The sequence below is a fragment of the Phyllostomus discolor genome, chromosome 12 (assembly GCF_004126475.2).
Source record: "Phyllostomus discolor isolate MPI-MPIP mPhyDis1 chromosome 12, mPhyDis1.pri.v3, whole genome shotgun sequence".
Lineage (NCBI taxonomy): Eukaryota > Metazoa > Chordata > Mammalia > Chiroptera > Phyllostomidae > Phyllostomus > Phyllostomus discolor.
The window spans coordinates 2,098,557-2,117,126 of record NC_040914.2 but is presented as its reverse complement, the minus strand read 5'-3'; the positions used below and the strand labels follow the sequence as shown (position 1 = coordinate 2,117,126).

At 41.3% G+C, this 18,570-nt stretch overlaps 1 protein-coding gene across 1 annotated transcript; it reads right to left on the bottom strand.

Annotated features, from left to right (window-relative positions):
- Positions 1-11,186: 11,186 nt before the first annotated feature.
- Positions 11,187-14,309, bottom strand: LOC114510899 (keratinocyte differentiation associated protein). The gene is made up of 6 exons (XM_028529410.2): positions 14,213-14,309; positions 12,691-12,729; positions 12,549-12,590; positions 12,333-12,377; positions 11,611-11,658; positions 11,187-11,342 (listed from the first exon to the last, which is right to left on the bottom strand). Exons 1-6 carry the CDS (start codon positions 14,297-14,299, stop codon positions 11,304-11,306), a joined length of 300 nt encoding a protein of 99 aa, XP_028385211.1. The 5' UTR covers positions 14,300-14,309; the 3' UTR covers positions 11,187-11,303.
- Between the last annotated feature and the right edge of the window lie 4,261 nt (positions 14,310-18,570).

Below are 18,570 nucleotides of genomic sequence, written 5' to 3'. Positions count from 1 at the left end.
GCTGTATGGCTGAACCAAAGTGGGCAAGGTAATTGAGAGAGGTAGGAGATGAGACCTATGGTAAAGTCTATAAGGTTTTATTCTGGAAGTAATTGGAAATCTCTGAAGGTTTGAGAGTGGAAAGTTTCTATGATCTGGTTTAACATAAAAAGAGGGGGCTTTCAGGGCTCCTGGGAAATAACTAGGTATCCATGGGTGATGGAGGGTCTGATAGGAGGGTAGAAGTAAAGGAGGTCAATTACAGTAGGGAGCATTGAGGAACATGATCTCAAGTCACCAGATGGTGGGGAGACAGACTCAGGTTTCCATGAGGAAGGAGAAATGTGAGGGCTCTGTTAGTGGAAGAGGACTGAGGACTTTTCATTTGTTTGGGTTGTCACTGGCTTGGGGAGGAGCAGCAAGGAATGTTATCATAGGTTCATCTGTTGGGTGTCAGGAAATGCAGGGGGAGGTTTTAATAGGAGGATAGTCATCAAGGGCAGTGTGTGTTCACAGGAGCAACTGAGGATATTTCATCTGTTGAAGTGCTTGGGCTGCCTCCACAGTGCCCTTGTTTGTAATGAAGTGAACCAGGCTCTCAGGAAGGACTGTGTTTAGGGGGTAGCATGAGGAGTTCTGTGTCTGCCACAGAATTCCCTCATGGCTGAATGGTTTGGGGCAAGTTAAAATTAAGGTGTCTTTATTATTGTTACTTTAAAATATTTTATTATGAAATATTTCAAACATACATAAAAATATGAGAAGCAATACTAACAAAGCCTAGGGTACACATCCTCCATTTTTATTCATCATAACATTTTGACCTATTTGTTTCAGATTTGTTTTAGGAACTAAAAACGTTACAGATGGAGCTGAAGCCTTAGTCATTCCTTTCTTGATCCTATTTTCTTCCCTCTCCAGGGGTAACATAATCCTCAAGTTGGTGAAGGATTTTTTCATCCATGTTTTTACACTTTTACTGCAAATGGATGTACCTACAAACATATAGTGTGGCTTTGCATGTCTTCAAGCTTTACATCAATGGTTTCACACTATAGGAATCATCTTGTGACAGTTTTTTTCACTTAACATGTTTTGCTAGACTCAGTCTGGTTGATACATGTAACTCTATCTCATTTTCACTGCTGGATGCCTACCATCCCACTAAATGAATATACCATATTTTATTTTTCCATTCCCTGATTGATGGACATTTAGGAGGCTTCCATCTTTGAGCCATTGCAAGCACTGCTGTTGTGAAAATCATTACATCTCCCTCTTTGTATACAAATGCAAGAGTTTCTAGTGTATTCCTAGGACAATAGTTGTAGGGGTGCACATATCCACAACTTTGTACTTTAGTCCTGGCTTTATCATTCAGGAATCTGATGAAAAACTTAAGTGACAAAAAGTTAAACCCAGCCGTGCTTTGTCCCTTTGAGTTTTATTTTCCATCCTGTAAAATGAACATGATAATACTAGCTACTTCATAAAGTTGTAAGAATTAAATAAGAACATGAATGTAAAGTACTTAATACAGTATCTTACACAATGTAGGCGCTCAATACCTGGAAGATTTGGTCTTGGGGAGACAGGAAAGTAAAATGGTTAAAAGCTCACTCAGGCTTTGGAGTACTCTCATATAACAGAGCCTGGGTATAAAGGATGGCTCTGCCCCTTCCCCTCTGGATGCTCTTGGGAAATCACTTCACTTTTCTGAGCTTCAGTTTCCTCATCCATTATAAGAGAGCAAATGAGTGCAATTGTGAATATCTGTTCTCTAAGTAAGAATCTGTGTGGGTCATGATCTGACTGGAGTTATATAGCAAAATCATAACAGCTACCATTTGTGAATATGAATAAAATTCATATTCGTTCATATTCATATTCAAATTCATATTCAATTCATATTCAAAACTCATTTATCGTTTTCTAACTCCTATGAACTATTGGTGTTATTCTCACTTTACAAATGATGAAACTGAGGCCCTGACAGAATGGCTATTCAGTGTCACGTTGTTAATAAAGTGGTAGGGACAGAATTTGAAACCAAGTCAGACTGATTTAAAAATTGTGTTCTAGACACTAGACAATATTGCCTTAAGTGACTTCAGCAGCTGCCCATCATTCTCAGCAATTGTTTCCAAACCTTTTTTTTAAGGAGTGGAAGCACTTTGTCCAGCAAAATCGTATATGGAACCCCAGTTTATAAAGTAAATGAAGTTAGAATTACTCCAATTAAAGCAGGGGTAGTGGCTCTCTAAACAAATTGCTTCATCTCTCTGATATTCAGTTTCTTCATTTGTAAGATAGGGATAATGATGCCAACCTAATAGCATTGCTATGTGGATCAACTGAGATAATATATGCAAAACACTTGGCATAAAGCCTGGTTTATGATTTAGAACCAAATAAGAGTGGCTGTAGTTGCAATTATGGCTGTGGTTGTTATCACCATCAGGACTCTTCACTGACCACAGGATGGAGTGAAAATTTCTCAGCCTTGTGCTCATGGCCTTGTGTTCCATCATCTAACCAAACCTGCATTTCTAGCCTTCAACACCTACACTATAACAAGCTGAATTAGGTCCCCAATCCAGTATCCTGCACTACCAGTTCTATGTTTATGTGTGCCCACTGGGGCACCCCCCTTGTCCCCTTTCTTGATCCAAAAGTATGAAAGTGTGCTTTTAAAAATAGTATTTAAAACTTCCATTACGGAAATTTTCAAAATATGCAAAAGTAAAAAGCTAGTATAAGGAACTCTCATGTATCTATTACCTGTCTTTAGTACTTACTGACCTTATTTCCTATGTATACTCCAATATACTCACCTCACTAGATTATTTTCAAGCAAATCCTAATTTGTCATTTACCTGTAAATCCATCATTTGTATCTCTTTTGTAAACATATAACTACAGTACCATTTTTACATCTTAAAAAATAAATAATTTTTTAATGTCAACTTATCAGTGTTCAAGTTTTTTTCATCACCTCAGAAATCCTTTTTTAGTTGACTTGTTAAAATCAGGATACAGACAAGGTCTATATGGTGCATTTAAGTGATATGATCCTGTTCTGGCCAAGATGGAGGTGTAGTTAGATATGCTTCACTTCCTTGCATGACCAAAAAAAAGGATAACAACCAATTTAAAAATGAAAAACAACTAGAACTGCCAGAAAATTGAACTGTATGGAAGCCTGACAATCAAGGAGTTAAAGAAGAAAAATTCACCTAGACGGGCTGGAGGGGTGGAGATGGGAAGCTGGGGTGGGGAGGATGTGCGACAAGGTGGCAGCTGGTGGACGGGGGAGGCCTAGGTGGCAGCTGGCAGACCAGGATATACCACATTCATGTGCAGATAAGCTCAGAGGGGCAACTGGGGAGCAAGACAGACCATGCAACCCAGAGTTCCAGCACAGGAACTAAAGTCTCAAAACCTCTGGCAGTAAAAACCTGTGGGAGTTGCAGTAGTGGGAGAAACTCCCAGTCTCACAGGAGAGGCCACAGGAGGGGCCCACAGGATCCTACACCATACATAAGTCCACCCACCTGGGAATCAGCACCTAAAAGGGTGCAATCCACTTGTGGGAAGTGAAGGAAGTGATTGAAACTGGGGCAAGAGCCAAGCAAGTGGCACTGTTCCTTCTCTGATCCCTCCCCTGTATATAGCACCACAACTCAGTGAAGTGCATTGCCCCACCCTGGTGAATACTTAAGGTTTCACCCCTTACAATGTAACAAGTGTGCCAAGACAAAGAAATATGGCCCAAATGAAAGAACAGATCAAAACTCCAGAAAAAGAATCAAGCAACAAGGAGAGAGCCAACCTATTAGATGCAGAGTTCAAAACACTGGTAATCAGGATGATCACAGAAATGACTGAGTATGGATGCAAAATAAAGGAAGAAGTGAAGGCTATACAAAGTGAAATAAAAAAATATATACAGGGAACCAACAGTGAAGGGAAGGAAACTGGGACTCAAATCAATGATTTGGACCAGAAGGAAGACATTAACATTTGACCAGAACAGAATGAAGAAGCAGTAATTCAAAAAAAAGAAAATGAGGAGAGGCTTAGGAACCTCCAGGACAACTTTAAATGTTCCAAAATTGGAATCATAGGAGTGCCAGAAGAAGAAGAGGAACAGCAAGAAATTGAAAACATATTTGAAAAAAATAATGAAGGAAAACTTCCCCAGTCTGGTGAAGGACCTAGACATGTGAGTCCAGGAAGCTCAGAGAGTCCCAAAGAAGTTGGATTCAAGAAGAAATACCCCAAGACACATGACAATTAAATCACCCAAGATTAAAGATAAGGAGAGAATCTTAAAAGCAGCAAGAGAAAAGGAGACAGTTACTTTACAAAGGAGTTCTCATAAGACTAGCAGCCAATTTCTTAAAAGAAATCTTGCAGTCAAGAAGGGGCTGGAAAGAAGTATTCCAAGTCATGAAAAAGGCAAGGACCTATATCCAAGATTACTCTATCCACCAAAACTATCATTTAGAATGGAAGAGCAGAGAAAGTGTTTCCCAAATAAGGTCAAATTAAAGGAGTTCATCACCAAGCCCTTATAATATGAAATGTTAAAGGGACTTATCTAAGAAAAAGAAGATGATCAAAACTATGAGGAAATAAAATGACAACAAACCCACATCTATTAACAACTGAACCTAAAAAAAAAAAAAACAACAACAATAACTAATGAAGCAAACAACTAGAACAGGAACAGAATCACAGAAATGGGGATTACATGGAGGGTCATCAGCAGGAGGTGGGAGCAGGGAGAATGGGAGAAAAAGGTACAGGGAATAAGAAGCATAATTGGTAGGCACAAAATAGACAGGGAGAGGTTAAAAATAGTATAGGAAATGGAGAAACAAAAAAACATGTATGACTAATGAGTGAACTAAGGGAAGGGGAGTGCTGGAGGGAGGGGTGGTACAGGGCGGAGGGTGATAAAGGGGAGAAAAAATGGGGCAACTGTAATAGCATAATCAATAAAATATACCTTAAAAATGTGATATGATCTTTAAATTTGTTCTTATCTTAAGTTTCTACCCCCTTCTTTTTTTCTCCTACAATTTTTTTTGTTGAAGGTATTGGACCATTAGGCCTCTAAAATTTCCCATGGAAAATATCAAGGAGGTTTGGCTAATTTCTTCTCCCTGGACCCTTTACCAGGTTTCTCTCTACCTTTTTTTCCCCTGACAAACTAATAGTTAGATCTAGATTCTAGAGGTTTAATCAGAGGTTAGATCTAGGTTTTAGAGGTTTGAAACAGACTTGGGGTTAACTTTTGGCAAGAACACTTCATGGGTGGTGCTCTCTGCCTTGTCTTGTCTCTTTCAGTGTTGGGTGGATCCGTGGGTTCACCAACTGTCAATCTGACCCACCATTCTAAGGTTCCTTGTCAGCGTTTTACCTGACAGTCTTAGTACTCATTGATGTTAGCCTAGATTCATTATTTTATTAGTTGTGCAAAATGGTAATATTATAATTCTATCATTCCATCTGCATTTATTAGCTGCAAATCCTCATATAAAGAAAAACCTTTTGGTTTGCCCTAAGATACAATTAATACAGGAAAAAGAATGAATACTTGATCCCTTCTTTTTATTTATCAATTTTCAAAATAATGAATTGGCTGGTTCCTTGCACCCTCTAAAGGTAACCAATGAATTTGTTGTTTTTTTAGTACCATTATGAATTATTCAGTACCCAGCTCAAAAACTACTTCCCCAAGTTTTCTTACCCTGAATCTAAAGGCATTTCTCCTTTCTGCTGAATTTAATTTAAGCACATCTTTTCTAGTGGTATCCAGCACTTTCTACCTGTGCACTTCCTCTTTATTCAGCTGGGTCATAAGCTCCTTGAAGGCAGTCTGTATAGCATTTAACATGGCGGGGAAGGGGAAGATGTCTAATTAAAATGCATATTCTAATTCATTTTCTCTGGAGTGGGCTGAGATTCTCATTTCTCACAAGCCCGGATGATGCTGATGCTGCTGGTTCAAGGACCACACTTAAGATGTGAGAAATCTATTCATTTGTTCAGTAAGAAGTGCCAATTCTGGGCCAATTCATGGGTTAGGCACTGCTACCTTAAAATGCAAAGGTTGTGTGTGTGTGTGTGTGTGTGTGTGCATGTTATTAGAGAGTTTTATGTTTATTTTTATTTTTAAGTATAACTGGTATATAATACATATTATACTACTTTCAGGTATATAGTTTTAGTTTTTCAATTTATTCTTTCAAATAGGTAATAGTACACACTGTAAAAAAATAAATATTTTTTCATAAATTCCAAAAAGCGCCCAGTGAAAATACGTCAGTCCCCAGAGAGATGATCACTGTTAATTCTTTCCTTAAAACAAGATTTTATTTATTTATTTTTAGAGAGAGAGGAAGGGAAGGAAAAAGAAAGGGAGAGAAACATCAATGTGTGAGACAAACATCAATAAATCAGTTGCCTCTTGCATGACCCCAACTAGGGACCAGGACAGCAATTCAGTCATGTGCCCTGACTAGGAATCCAACCGGCATCCTTTAGGTTTATGGGACTATGACCAACCCACTAAGCCACACCAGTCAGGGCTACTGTTACCTTTTGAATTTTATACCAGAGACATGTTATACATATAAGAGCATATATTTGTTCCATTTTTCTTCTTTAACATATTATTCACACTGCTCTGCCAGTTTTTTTTTCATTTTGCTATATCTTAGATATTGTTCTATATCTCAATATATATCTCTACATCTTTCTTAATGGGTGGTGTAGTGTCCACACAAGATGCATTGGCTCTTTTTATGAAGTATACAGTGAAGTGTGACTATTTCTTGGCTCCTTTCTCATACTACACATTCCCTAGAAAGAGCATGTGTCTTATCTTCCATTCTTTCAATTCTCTGTAGTTTTGTCAGTTTCATTTGATCCAGAATACATCCATCACTCATTTACACAAGCATGTCTACACTTTTTTCTAGTCTAGGGACTAGACTAGAGATTCCAGTCTCCCTAGACTCAAATTGTGTCTTTACTCTCTATTTCCTTTGCACTCACAAGTTACTCAAAGACATTCTCTTGTTTTAATAATATATCATTGAGAATACACATATGAGGTCTGTTCAGAAAAAGTCCAGCCATTGCTAATATAATGAGAACAGTTCTCACAACATCTATGTAACCTGGCAGCCAAGGAGAGTGGACTGGAATGCACATGTATGAACAATGATGACTTCATTGTATTAGTCAGTGGGGGCAGTAGATGCCATTAAATGATCATGTGTACTGTGTGGTCATGGCATTAAAATAACTGAGTGAGTAGAGTAAGGAATCTACATCAAATTTTGCACTAAACTTGAACATTCCTCTGCAGAAACTATTCAGATGATTGAGAAGGCGTTTGGGAATGATGCAGTGTGTGCAGCGCAAATAAAAATGTGGCATAAATGCTTCACAGATGGTCAAGAATCTGTTGAAAATGATCCATGTTCTGGAAGGTGTGCAATAAGCAGAACACTTGAGAATGTTGAATGTGTATGGGCTGCAATCAACAAAGATGGGTGATGGACAGTGTGAGAACTAGAAGCTGATCTGGGGATTCCAAAAACTACTGTGTCCTAGATTTTGATGCAGAATCTTGGCATGAAACATGTCATGGCAAAATTCATTCCACAGCTTCTGCTACCAGAGCAGAAGGAACTTCTGTAGTTGTTAATGATTTGATTCAACCAGCTACCAATGAGCCAGATTTCCTCAAGAAGGTCATAACCAGAGATGAATCATGTATCTATGGCTGTGATTCAGAAACAAAGTCCCAGGTATTCCAATGGAAGTCACCTGGTTTTCCATGTCTGAAGAAGGCATGGCAAAGTCACAGCAAGATCAAGAGCATGTCAACTGTGTTTTTTGATTGGGAAGATGTTGTCCTTCATGGGTATGCCCATCCAGGCCAAGCAATTAATACTACCTCAATGTTCTTTGTTGTTTGAGAGATGCAGTACTATGAAAACACCTGCAGTTATGGGCTACTGGTAATTGCCAGCTTTATCATGACAATGCACCCGCTCATGCATCATGTCTCCTGAAGAGTGTTTTGGTGAAGCATCATATCACCCAGGTGACTCATCACCTCTACAGCCCAAATTTGATGCCCTGAAACTTCTGGCTTTTCCCAAAATTAAAGTCACCTTTGAAAGGGAAGAGATTTCAGACCATCGATGAGATTTAGAAAAATATAACATTAGCTGATGGTAATTCTAACAAAAGATTTTTCAGGGTTTTGAACAGTGGAAGAGATGCTGAGAGAACTGTGTGAGAGTCCAATGTGTCTACACTGAAGGGGACTGAGGCATCATTGCCTCATGTACAATGTTTCTTGTATCTTATATCTTCAATAAATGCCTCTACTTTTCATACTTGGTGGCTGGATACTTTCTGGACAGGTCTCATACATCTGTATAAAATATGTATTGACAGGGTACAGGACACACCACCCCAAAATATAATGCCTTGGCATCTTGAATATTTCAAGTTGAAGGAGTCTGAGAAAATAGATGCAGGAATGACTCTCTGACCTTCCCCTAAAGCAGGTCATAACACCCTCAGGTGAGAAGTGCCCTCTCTTCACCCTGATGAAAAGAACATCTTTGTGTCCAAGACTCCTGAGAGGAATCTGAAAGAAGGCCTTGTTAAATTTCCCAAAGTTTACTACACTGAGCTCATATTTCTTTGGCCCAACACATTCTTCCATGACTTTCCAGTCTTCATCAAACATAGCATAAAACCATACAGGTTTAACCTCTTTTTTAGGTCTTCAGTTCCCTATGAAGGTGCCTGTGTCCCATAAAACTTATATTAAATAAATTTATGTGCTTTTCTCTTGTTAATCTATCTTCTGTTACAGAGAATCAGCTGAGAACCTAGAAGCATAGAAGGAAAATATACTTTTTCCTTTCCTACAATATACTTAAGGAAAAAATAAAAACACTAATAGTAGAAGCCTTCTGTCACCCGCCTCCTCCATTTTCCCCAACAGGGTAATTACTACCCTGGATTTCTCATTAGTCATTCTCTGGCTTTCCTTTTCTCAGTGGTTCTTGGGCTCTAGTGCATCAGAATCACCTAGAGGGTTTGTTAAAACATAGATTGTTGGGTGCTTAGTAGGTCTTCTAAGTTTCCACGTGATGTTACTGCTAATCCTAGGACAACAGTTTGAGAACTACTGCTTTACCTCAAAGGTAGTCTTGATTTCTGTATGATGACGCTGGTACTTCCCCAAAACCTAGCCACTTCATAAATGTGTCTTAAGAACCTCCCCTCATTTTTCCTCTACTCCATTTTCTTTTTTTAAATTGTTGTTCAACTATAGTTGTCTCCACCATTTTCTAGCACCCAATTTATGAGCATTCAATCTTTGTTATATATTTTGATTGATTGTGATGTTTGACCAGTCTCAATTTTTTCCTTTTTCTATTCATGATCCCATTTATAACTTGCTTCTCATTTGTGTGTGTGTGTGTGTATGTGTGTCTATCTATTATTGTTAGTTAACCAGTAGGAAGAGTATGAGCAACATTTACATGTCTTAGTCATCTAGTCTGTAAACTCTTTGAAAGCAGGAATGAAGTGAAGAGGTTCAGAATATGCCACCCCAAAATATGCCACTTTGGCACATTGATGATTTTGAGCTAAAGGCACTTGAGACACAGAAGATGCAGGAAGGTCTCTGTCCTCCCCCTTTCTACCTAAAGGCAGGTCATAACATCATCCTTGAGATAAGTGCCTTCCCTATACCAAGAAGAGAAGAACAATCTAATCACCAGAGTCTTGGAGTCATCTCAGCTCTATACAAACAAACCTACTAAAATAACCCTGATCTGCCATTTGTTTCCCTCATATCTTTCCTAGTCAACGTTCTGCAGTTTATTGTCCCTAGTACAAGCCCCTTTGTGTTGTTACATCTCCACAATTTGTTGCTCTTTGTATTAAAAGGTATGTAAGCTTTTAGGAATCACAGCTTCTTTGAGTCTTTATTTGCCTTTTGAAGACTCCAATGTACATGTAAAAATGTTAAACGAATTTTTACGTTTTTCTCCTGTTAATGTCTTATGTCAGTTCATTTCCTAAGCCAGCCACAGAACTTGAGAGTAAAAGAAAGTTTTTCCTGCCTCTTCACAATTTAATTTCCCTTTGTAGTCCACTTTCTCAAGTTAGTTACACACCACAGTCTGCAAACTTAGCTGCTTATAGGGCCAAAGGATATGTAAATGAGTGAAACTGGCCAGGTGGAACTTCACTGATCTAGAGACCATGTCTTACGCAAGGAGGGCAGCTGTTACTCAGGCTTAAGCCGATCACAGGCCTATTATTCTCTGATTTTCCCATATTTCAGGAGAACCCAAAAATAATCCCAACTAATTCAGCATTTTAAGACACAGAGCAGGCACAGAGGACACAGAGATTCCATTCAGAAAAAGACTGCAGGAACTGAAACTGAAACCCTTTCATGTTTGAAGACATTTCCCATGGATGGATGGACAGACAGTTGAGTGAGGAACTGAGTAAATAATGAATCTGGTCGTTGTGGCAGCTCTTTGGGAGAACGAAGGGAACAAGTTATTGTTGAGTACCTACTACATACCTGGCCTTGTGCAAGGGACGTCACATACCTTAGCTCATTTGACCTTCATAACCACACTACAAGGTCATTGTTATCATTCTTATTTATTTGCACAGATGAAGAAGTGGTTGCTTAGAAAGGCCCAGGGTCATACTACTAGCTTTCTTTATTCATAACCTAACTAATTTAGAAAAAAACAAAAGGATTTCAAATGACTCATATGATTTAAGATGGGCCCTCAGCCTTGGATTCCAGATAAGTGTTGTACCAAATTGCCACCACCAAGGGAATCAGGTTCTGAAAAAGCAGGAGGGAGAGGGTGCCAGTAGTTCTGAAGCAGATTTGATTCCTTGGGCATCTTACCATGCAATTCACAGCTCCATGCTCCTCAAGGATGTCAGCTAGAACTAAGGAGCTAAGACACAAGGGGTCTCTTGACATCTTGATGTGCCCTTCCCAATTCTTTCTATCTTATTACCCAGTCAGAATTCAAGATTTTTGCCTACCAGCCTTGGAGCCCACTCCCTCTTAGGTCCTTTCTAGAGGCCATTAGGATAAGAGACGCAGATACAGGAGCTATTTGGTTGGAGAATATTTTATTGGAATTATCAAGCCAGGAAAGAGTGATTGTAGGATTCCACATTAGCCCCCTCTTCCAGTGGGTATCAGCAGCGCTGGGTCTTGAAGGGAACGGTCACTGGGTATCAGGAGTTGCACTCCTCAATCCTTTTAGCTAGTGGGAGAGAGGGAAGTCAGAAGGGGACCCTTGGGTGCAGGGAGCTGGAGTCCTCCATAAGGAAGCCCAAGATGGGGTGGGGCACTGATGGAAAGGAATTTCTGTGCCAGTCTAAGTCCCATTCTCTAACTATTAATAGTTGAATTTCCCTTAACTTTGGGGAGAAGGTTTATCCTTCTTTCACTATCCCCATTCTCCCTCCCAGATGCTCTGCTTCTCCCCCACTCCTAACCTTCTTATCTTCCTAATGCTTACTACCTCTTACCTTAGGAAAGGCATCCCAGTTGAGGAAAGGAAGCTTTTTTTTGATAGTCTAAAATAGAAAAAGAGAATGAGAGCTGTGTTACAGGTCAGGTGAGCATGGATCAGTAAGCACTCACTAAGTAAGCTCTCTGCAGTGGTGCTATTGTTTTATAATTTGTAAGAACTAATATTTTCTGTGCCCTTGTTCTGTATCTACCTTGTACTAACTGCTTTACAGTCATGATTTTGTTTGGTCTTCATAGAAACCTTTTGAGGCAGGTACTGTGATCATCCCCACATCACAAATGAGGAAACTGAGGTTCAGAGCACTGAAGATATTTGCATGTGGGCACATAGCAAGTGTGTGCAGAATCATGTGATGCAAGCTCTAGTTCCAGCATTGTCACTGATTTAGCCTTCTAAGTTTGGTTAAGCCACCCAACTTAGGATATCAGTTTCTTTGTAGAGGATGAGGGATTCAAACAAACTCTTGACTGATTAAGGTCTTCCTTTTTTTCTGAATTGTCTTTATGGCTTTGCTTCCCCACCACCATGTTAGGAAAATAAGATATAGCCATGACAGCCTCCTGGGGAAACCTTGTACACTGGACAGCATCCAAGCATGGCAGTTATTCTCTCCTAGAGTGCAGGAAAGAATCCAGAGAGCTAGAACTGGTATGTGTTGCCACTACCCTGGATAGACTGCAAACAATCAAGGAGAATAAGGAGTACTCAGGCAGTTACCTCGAAGAGGGCATGCCAGTTCAGGAATTCCTCATTCTTAAAAGCCTGTGGGGAGAGGGAGACCAGAAGAGAGTCAGTTCCAGGGTAGTACAGAGCTTAGCCTCTAGCCTTCTGGTAAAGGTGAAAGGACCATGGCAGCTTTGCAAGCTCTCTACTAAGGCATTGATCTCTCTGATGTGGATACTTGTGGGGGAAGCCCTACAGAATTGTACTTACAGATCGTAACTTGTCAATGTTCAGGAATGGAGTGTTAAAGGCCTAGGCAAAGAAGCAGTGTATTAGAAAAACTTCTAAGGAGCATGAAGATGAAGAGATGGGAACAAACTCATGTCTGGAGTGTCAGAAAATAGCTATTTACCTCAGGTCCTTTCGCATAATTACCAATAGTGGTTTCTTCCTGGAAAAGGGAGAAAGGAGGCAAATGATCACATGGCAGCAAATCCCCCTTCCCAAACCCTCTCAATCAGCTCTGCCTTCCTCCACAGGCCAGTCCCCAAGCATATAGCCCATTCTCCACATGGGGCCTCAGTTAACCCAATCTGCTTCAGCAAGGCAGATGGCTTACAGATATACAAGGTGAAGGGAAGGGTATTTGTAAGATAGAGAAATAAAACACCTAGACATGCATCAGATGGAAAGGGTGGAGAAAGAGGACTCCTCCCAAGAAAAATGAGCTAGTGTTGTTTAGTTGACTTGGGGTGTTCTTGAGACACCTGTGCTTCACCCAGAGAGCTGGGTGCGGGAGATTAACATGCTAATTGAAGCCAAGTTGCTGAAGTGCCCTGCCTGCCTTGAATTGATTGACATTGGTTTGCTTTGTGACTTTATTGCCACCAAAGTCCTAGCCTCTGTTCCTCTCCCCCATTTGGCAGCTCCCCAGGCCTCAGTGCAGCCCATCTCATTACTCTCCTAATTTGCCCAGCTTCATTGTTTTTTATTTCTTATTCCTTTCTTCCCACACCAGAGGTCACAAACAGGTAGCCTACTGGTTAGACCAAAGTGTTTAGACCTCATAAGGGTTTTTATTTTAAATTAAACATTTTTAATTAGTAAGAATTCATAAATCAGATCTCCAGTTATGCCTAAAAATTTCAAAACTCCAGCCACACTGGGTACATTTTTCCCACTTTGCAGCAGTCAGATGGAACACAGACTTCTCCCTTTTAAATCAGGCAAGTTTGCTCCATCTCCCCTGAGGCCCCACCAGCCCTCTTGCTCACTGACATCATTTGCTTGGATCCTAAGCAATTGAGTTTGTGACCCCTGCCACAGACTTTTAAATCCAGCATGCACATTCTCCCTCCACCTTGTAATTAGATGGGGATAGAGAGGCCTCAGGATTCCTCCTGGCCAGAGACTGGTTCATAAGGATTTTTGCTATGGCCTAGGTTCCAGAGATAGTAGAGAGCTTCCAGTCACCTGGAAGCCACTCTCAGGGATACAAGTGAAACAATAGTGAAGCTGAACCCAGACAAACAGCCTTAGCCCCTGTCTCCTCCCAGGATTCAGTTGTCCAGCCTGTGTAGTTGAGATTTCCTTTAACTTTGGTGGGAAGAGCGAAGAAGGTTTATCCTCCTTTCACTGTCCTCACTCTCCCTCCCAGATCCTTTGCTTCTTCCCCCAACCTCCTTATCCTTATCCACCCCATACTTCATCACCCCTTCCAGAAATATAAGCATCTCCCTCCTTACAGGTCTTCCCAGGAATGTTTTGTTTCCTTCCTCCTTTCTTTCCTTCCTTAAAGCCCCACCTTCTCATTCAACCCCTGATAATATTAAAAAGTAATAACCACTTATCCAGTAATGGATAGAAGGTAAAGAAACTGAAGAATAAGTGAGGTAATAGGTGTAAGAAAAAGAGAATCCAGATGATGTGCTCACCTTAGAACTACCCAGGGCAGCCCCCTGAGCAGAGTGAAGTGCCAGAAGAGAGAGAAGAACCACAGCAGAAAGAACTGGGATCTTCATGGTGTCAAGGTTGGGGTGCTCTGAGGCGGGGCCTCACTGCTTCCCTTTATATTCCCAGGGAGGCAGATGTGAGCAGAAATGGTGTCCCCACCCCACTGACTCACCCCCAGATCCTGCCACCCACCCCTGGGGCTCTGGGAGGGGAGGTGTGGACTGTTCCCCATTTACCTTGGATTTCTCAATTCACATTCTGCCCTAGGCAATAGGAAGGTGAGATGGCAATGGGATTCTTCATGCAAATGGATCTGGGATGGAGACAGGTTGGACCTGTCTCTCCAAGGGATTGGCAGTGGCACCCAAGCACCTCTCCTTTTGTCTGTCTCTTTTCCTTATATCCTTCATTCCTCTCTTATAATTCAGGCTTTTTTCCCACCCTACCCAGTTCTGTGTAAACTCCTTAGGCTGGCATTGAAGACATTTCACACTCTAGTCTCAATCTGCCTTTCTAACTTTTTCTTCTTATACTGCCTTTGCACATTCCTCACATTCTGGCCAAACTGGACTCCATACTAAATATACTCTTCTTTTTCTTCCTGTAAGCACTTGCACATGCTGTACCTTATTCTTAAAATGCTCCTCTCTCATCTCCAATTCTCAGAACCCAACAGCCATCCTGGATGAAGGTTCCCTGATTTCTTCCAGTGTCTCTCATCCCCTTGCCCCCACACATTTTGCCCTTCTCAGAATTGCTGTATCGATTCATTTGTATCTCTCTGGCATTGTGTCTAGGGTAACTTATGTCTTTCTCTTATCTTCCTCTTAGGATATTAAGTTCCTTCAGGTCAGAAACTATGGTATATTTTAATCACTTTTATATGCCCCAAGCACTGCACCTTGCACAGAGTACAGGTGAAATGAACATTTTAGAGACTGGATATGTTAGAATTCAAGCATCCTTCCACCAAGTTGTACACTTTCTTCCTTTGGGATGGTCTCCTCCCATTATCCAACTTCTCATCTTTTACTCTTGGATCTTCAGAGAGATGACTGTTTCAAGCTAAGACAAGGAATAAAAGAAAAAAATGCAAACCAGGTCTTAAACCTAACCAACTGGAGATGGGATCTACGTCCTGAAATTCGAGTGCCTATTTCATCTCATTGACTAATCCCACCCACTCCTTCACACTCCCCCAGCTTGGAAGTTGTATCACCTCAAAGTGACAAAACATCCTAATCAAGTAACCTTCCCCACAATGAGGTTCAGGTGGCCTAACTGGTTCCTGGTGTAACAGGGAGGTGCTGGAACATGGAGTAGTGCTACCAGGACAAAACAAGCCCTTATTTAAGAGTGGGCTGCTTTACCCAACCTAATGCAATGCACACTAGATGGCAGGCCTAGAGTGGGAGGGCTACAGTCATTCATGAACAATCCTTATGAACTCCAGAAGCACTTAAGTTCAATTCTAATGATGCACCCACACCCCAGTACCTGACACCCTGTATCTCTTTAGACTTAGGAAGCCTTCTCTGTTTTTGTAATGACATCTCCCCCTTTTCAGAGCTACCTGAGGAGACAATGCTTGAGGGACACTCACTAAGCACAGATGACCTGTGACAATGGGTGCCACATACAGTTGGTGCTACTGGAGGGGATAAGTGAAAAAAATGACTGCAGTGGGTGGAGTGCCTCCCAAAACATTTTCTGGAGGACACAAGTTTTTATGTGTAATGAATTCTTACTAATTGGTTAACAGTGACTGAAAGAGCTTATTAACCGCCATTCTATCAGCATAGAGTCAACTCCAGGAGCAAAAGGAATGAAGAGTCGACAAAAAGAGAACTGCTGTTGTAAAATCAACTGTAATTAGACATGGTAATGCAGGAACACTTTGGCATCTAAAGCAACAGATGATCCCAACACCGCCCAACCAAATAGAACCATCTATTTGGCTCTAGAGTTCTTTAGCAATAAACTGACTTTCCTGTTTTCCTCTCCACCTAATACTAATGCTGCTAATAATAATGTTAGCCAATTTATTGGTGTTCTACTATGTGGAAGCCTTGTGCTTAGTGCTCTAAATGTACGATCCCACTGAAATACCAGTGATTCTGTGATGTGGGTACTGTAATTATTCACATTCTTTAGATAGGGAGACCACAGCACATAGAGGTGAAGTAATTTACCCAAGTTCACACAGACAGTGTGTGGCAAGGTCACTGTTCAAACCCCAGGATTCCAGAGCTTGCATTCATATTGCCTCTTTGCTATCCTGTGGAGTAGTATCCTACAAAGGGCTTCAGCCAGCCCATATACACCTTGTGTGAATTAGACGCATGCCTTGAGAGATACGAGACGAAAGCTGCATTTAGTCCCCATTAGCTTCCTTACTCAGGTGTCCTTTGTGATATGCAGCCTGCACAGCCATAGGTGTCAGCTCTGAGCATATGTATATCAGTGCCAGTGAATTAAACTGTACACCCCTGGCAAAATGAAAAGAGAGAGCTAAGAGATTAGTGACACTCAATGAGCATATGCCCCAGAATGAACCTGCAATTGCCTTAGTTTCCAGGTGCTTCATATAGTATGAGCATCTTGTTACACCAAGTATGTACCTCAAGATATTCCTAGTTCTAGTTCTAATGTTTAAAGATAGGTACTTTTTTATAATGCCTCTATACACAAGCCAGCTACTTCATGTGTGCAAATGAAGAAATTCTGTTCTTGTGCTGGAGAAAAAACTGGCTGGAGAAAAAACTAGACTTATAACTTGTTTTAATTTGGTATGTTCCTGATGGAATTTCAAGGACAATTTTGGTTTTGCATGACATGCTGTAAGTGCTAATTAATGTGTCTCTCCAAACTCTTCACCCTTCCCCCATCTATACTGTCTCAGTGAATTTGTGTTTCCTGAATGTCCAGTGTCCAGTGGGAAGGCAGGTAGGAGGATTCTCACTGGGAGAGAGTCCCAGCAGTTTGAGTAATGGCTAGCAGGAGAATCAACCTGGGATTTAGCATTTCTTTGGGTACATCACATTGGGCTAATGGTCAGGTAGAGCCACAGAGCTGGCTCTGCATCCACCCATTTCCAAGTCTCGTTGATTTCTTAGTTCCCTTTCTGACCATACCAATAAACCCATGTTTTTCCACAGGCCTGCCCCTACCCCACCACAGGTCTGTCAGAACTTGAGTGTGGGTAGAAGGTAAGGCCCAGCCCTGATTGCTACATTACAGGCAAACCTAGGAGTTGGGAGCTGGCCTGCTGGGTTCAGGGAAGGAATGGGGGATTTGAAGTGATGCACACTGGGGTATCAGGGCCTTGGTGAACACCCAGGTGACAAGCCTTGGAGAGAAAGGGGGCCAGGATGTGGAGTATGGAGTTATGTGGGATATTGAGAGGTATAGCTCAGAGTATCCTGTCCCATCCTCTCCACCCCCTGTCAACGTTATTATCACACCCAAGGAAGCAGTCGCATTGCCCAGCCGGTCTGGTTTATTCCTTTGCTGTCCACCCTCTGTCTCTGTGTACCCTTTACTTAAACTTCTCTCAGAAAGACTTCCTGTACTGATTCAACTTAATTCTGTTCTCTCCTTTCATTCTCTAATTCATGAATAGAACAGCCACTTGGCTCTTGGGAATTGAAGATGGACACAGTACTTGTTCTGTGGAGCTTATGTTCTAGTAGAAGAAACAGATCAGAATTTAACAAAAAATTAGGAAACAAGATAATTTCAGAGAATGAAAAAATCTGTGAAGCAGCTAAAATAGGGTGATGTGATTGTGATTATGTATGTATCCTCAAGTAAGCTGGATTGGTGAAGGACATTTGAATTTAGACCTAAAGCTCCAGACTGCTGAAGATTTTGGGTTCCAGGAGCAGATAATAGCAGTGATCACCAAGGGTCTCTCTCAGCAGGTCCAGGATGACATTGGAGAGGGAGGTCAGAGCCAGATCACCCTGAGCCATAGTGAGGAGTTGGAATTTCATTCTAGGGCTAATGAAAACCTCGCAGAGGATTCTGAGCATGGGATCCTCCTTGGCTGTCATGGGAGAATGGATTTGAGGGGGGGAAATGAAAGGACATTGGGAAGTTGCTTCAGAGGTCCAAACAGGAAGAAGTCTTTTACACGAGAGGGCCTTACCCTGCTTCCGGTGGTACTTTAAAGGGCTGCTTTCAGCCCCAAGAGTCCAGAGCCGTGTTGAGCATGCCAGCTTCTTCCTCAATCCCTCAGGGACTGGCTCCAGGAGATCTGAGTTCCAGCCAGTTCTGAAATCTCACCCACACTCCAGGAAGCTAGCTGTCAGTCACCCTGAAGGATTGACCGGTGGCC